This window comes from Carlito syrichta, unplaced genomic scaffold, assembly GCF_000164805.1.
Source record: "Carlito syrichta isolate Samal-C Ts95f unplaced genomic scaffold, Tarsius_syrichta-2.0.1 Scaffold144572, whole genome shotgun sequence".
Lineage (NCBI taxonomy): Eukaryota > Metazoa > Chordata > Mammalia > Primates > Tarsiidae > Carlito > Carlito syrichta.
The window spans coordinates 28,552-31,121 of NW_007088668.1; the positions used below are offsets into that span (position 1 = coordinate 28,552).

General features: G+C 58.0%; 1 protein-coding gene across 2 annotated transcripts in view; it reads left to right on the forward strand.

Moving 5' to 3' along the window:
- COPS7A (COP9 signalosome subunit 7A) overlaps positions 1-1,838 on the forward strand; it is a 9,845-nt gene extending 8,007 nt beyond the window's left edge. For both annotated transcript variants that reach the window (XM_008050353.2, XM_021708721.1), the window contains exons 6-8: positions 426-531; positions 676-827; positions 987-1,838. In XM_008050353.2, the coding sequence (XP_008048544.1) occupies positions 426-531; positions 676-827; positions 987-1,026 (298 nt within the window). In that variant the 3' untranslated portion in view covers positions 1,027-1,838. The remainder of the gene's footprint in view (positions 1-425; positions 532-675; positions 828-986) is intronic.
- Positions 1,839-2,570: the final 732 nt, after the last annotated feature.

Here is a 2,570-nt window from a genome sequence, read left to right on the forward strand (position 1 = left end):
TTCCGGGCTCCGGCGATCCTTCCGCCTCAGCCTTCCGAGTAACTGGAACTACAGGCGCGTGCTACCATGCCCGGCTAATTTTTGATTTATTGTAGAGATGAGGTCTCACCAAGTTTCCCAGGCTCAGGCAATTCACTCACCTCAGCCTCCTGAGGCGCGGGATTACAGGCTGAGCCACCGAGCCCGGCTCCTTTTTCCTCTTTAGTGTCTCCTGTCCTCTTTTGTTTTTGGCTCCTCCTCCACCTTGCCCATCACTCCAGGCAGTTTCCGTGCACCAGTCTTGCTGCTCGGAGTACCGGTGCAGGTGGCCTCCAGGCGCCCTGAGGGTCCCCACCTCCAGCCGGGGCTTGGATGCCAGGAGCTCGGGTCCTTTCTGGTCTGCTGCCCTCTGTGCTGACGCTCCCCACCCCCCTGGACTCCTGCAGGTGTGTGGGCTGCGAGGCGGTGCTGTCAGGCATCGAGGAGCAGGTGAGCCGGGCCAACCAGCACAAGGAGCAGCAGCTGGGCCTGAAGCAGCAGATCGAGAGCGAGGTGAGCAGGCGGGCCGGCCAGCACCGCCAGCCTCGGCCGGTCGTCTTGCGCACGGGGTGTGGACCACAGACAGACGAGGGGAGCAGAGGGTCTGTCTGGTGCTGGACCCGTCCTGGCTACCCCCTGCTCCCTTCCTCCTGGTAGGTGGCCAACCTGAAGAAAACCATCAAAGTCACAACAGCCGCGGCAGCCGCAGCCACGTCTCAGGATCCCGAGCAACACCTGACTGAGCTGAGGGAGCCCGCTCCCGGCACCAACCAGCGCCAGCCCAGCAAGAAAGCCTCGAAGGGCAAGGGGTGAGCCAGCGTGGCAGCAACTGCCGCCTCCGGGTGCCCGCTTCTGCCTAGGGAAGCTGGCTGCCCTCGCTTCCTTGAGTCATTTGCTGGGGCGGGGGGAGCCCCCGGAAGTTAGGGCTTCTCTGCATCCTCCCTGTCTCTGCCTCTTCTCCTTGCCAGACTCCGAGGGAGTGCCAAGATTTGGTCCAAGTCGAACTGAAGGGACTGTCGGTTCTTCCCTGGGGACGTGGGGCCCCAGCTGCCTGCCTGCCTCTTGGGAGCCCTCAGAGAGCCTTCCTGTGCCCCTGGCCAGCTGATACTCCTCGGTTCTTGGCCCTCCCCTCCCCTGCCCCCAAGCGCAGATCACCCTTCTCTAGGGAGGAGGCAAGTACAGGCCGCGTTTCGGTTGGTCCTTTTTGTTGTTCGTGGCTTCCTCGTGTGCCCCATGGCTTCCGCCTCCCTGCCACGCCCCCCCCCTTTCTTCGCAATTTCAGCATCTGTCCCTGTTGGCAGAGCCCCGACGGTTGCTCTGCCTCCAGCATAAGCCACAGGTGTCCTCTCTCCTGCCAGCCCTGTCGCTGCATGCCGAATCCCAGCTCCCACTCCCATCCCCACCCACCGGGCAGCGGCTAGACAGTCAGAGTGCCCTCGCCTTGTTCCCACCCTGGGAGTTCTGGGAGCCAGTCTGCCGTTCCCAGAGTCACTGGACTCTTCCATCCTGGAGTCCTGTTGCACTACACATGTTCCTTTCTTCTCTGCCCTTTGGGTCTTGGGGATGCTGCTGCTCCCGTAACTCCAGAGCCTGAGAAGGGCAGCTGTCTCATAAGATGTCGAGAGAGGCTTCTTTCTTGGCCCCGACTGTCTTAGGCGGCTTGATGGCAGTCCGGAAGGGTTTGCGTTTCCTTTTGTGAGTCTGGGGGAAGGGAAGGGGATAGATCGTATTTAAAAAAAAAGATATATATGCATATATCTATATATAACATGACACAGAAATAAATCTATGAGAAGTCTACCTGTAGACATGACCCTGAACTGGGTATCTTCTGTCTTCATATTTGTGATGGGAAGACAACTCACTCCCAGTCCACTCTACGGCACACTGCTGGAAAACGAAGAGAACAGGTACTGTTTGCTGAGTCCTGACCTCAGCCTCGGGCTGTAGGACAGGACACGTTGCTGCGGATGTCAGCGTTCATTCAGAAGCGATGGATATAGCCAGGTGCAGTGACTCAGGCCTGTAATCCCAGCACTTTGGGAGGCCGAGGCGAGAGGATTGCCAAGGGTTCAAGACCAGCCTGGGCAACTTGGTAAGACCTCATCTCTACAATAAAACAAAAACTTAGCCAGGCCTGGTGGTACCAGTAGTCCTAGGTACTTGGAAAGTTGAAGCAGAAGGGTCGCCTGAGCCCAGCAGGTCGAGGCCATGTGTGTGCCACTGCATCCCAGCCTGGGTGACAGACCCCAACTCAAAAAAAAAAATAATGGGTACTTACTGAGCATTAGCATTGATAGGCACTGGACATGCAAACCGATGGCCACTGTCTCTGCCGTCAAGGGACTTGCGTTCAGACTGTTTGCTTTGCCTCTTAGAACTAATAAGGAAGAGTTGATAATGAACTCGAATTTTCATATCAAAACGGAACTGTCAGATCTGCGGCGAGAAGCAGCCAGTGGGCTCTCACCCTGTCTAGTCAGAGCTTCCCGTGAAGTGGGCCAGGAGGATCGGTGCCCTCCGCCTAGGGCATTGCCGTGTGCTCCCTGGGA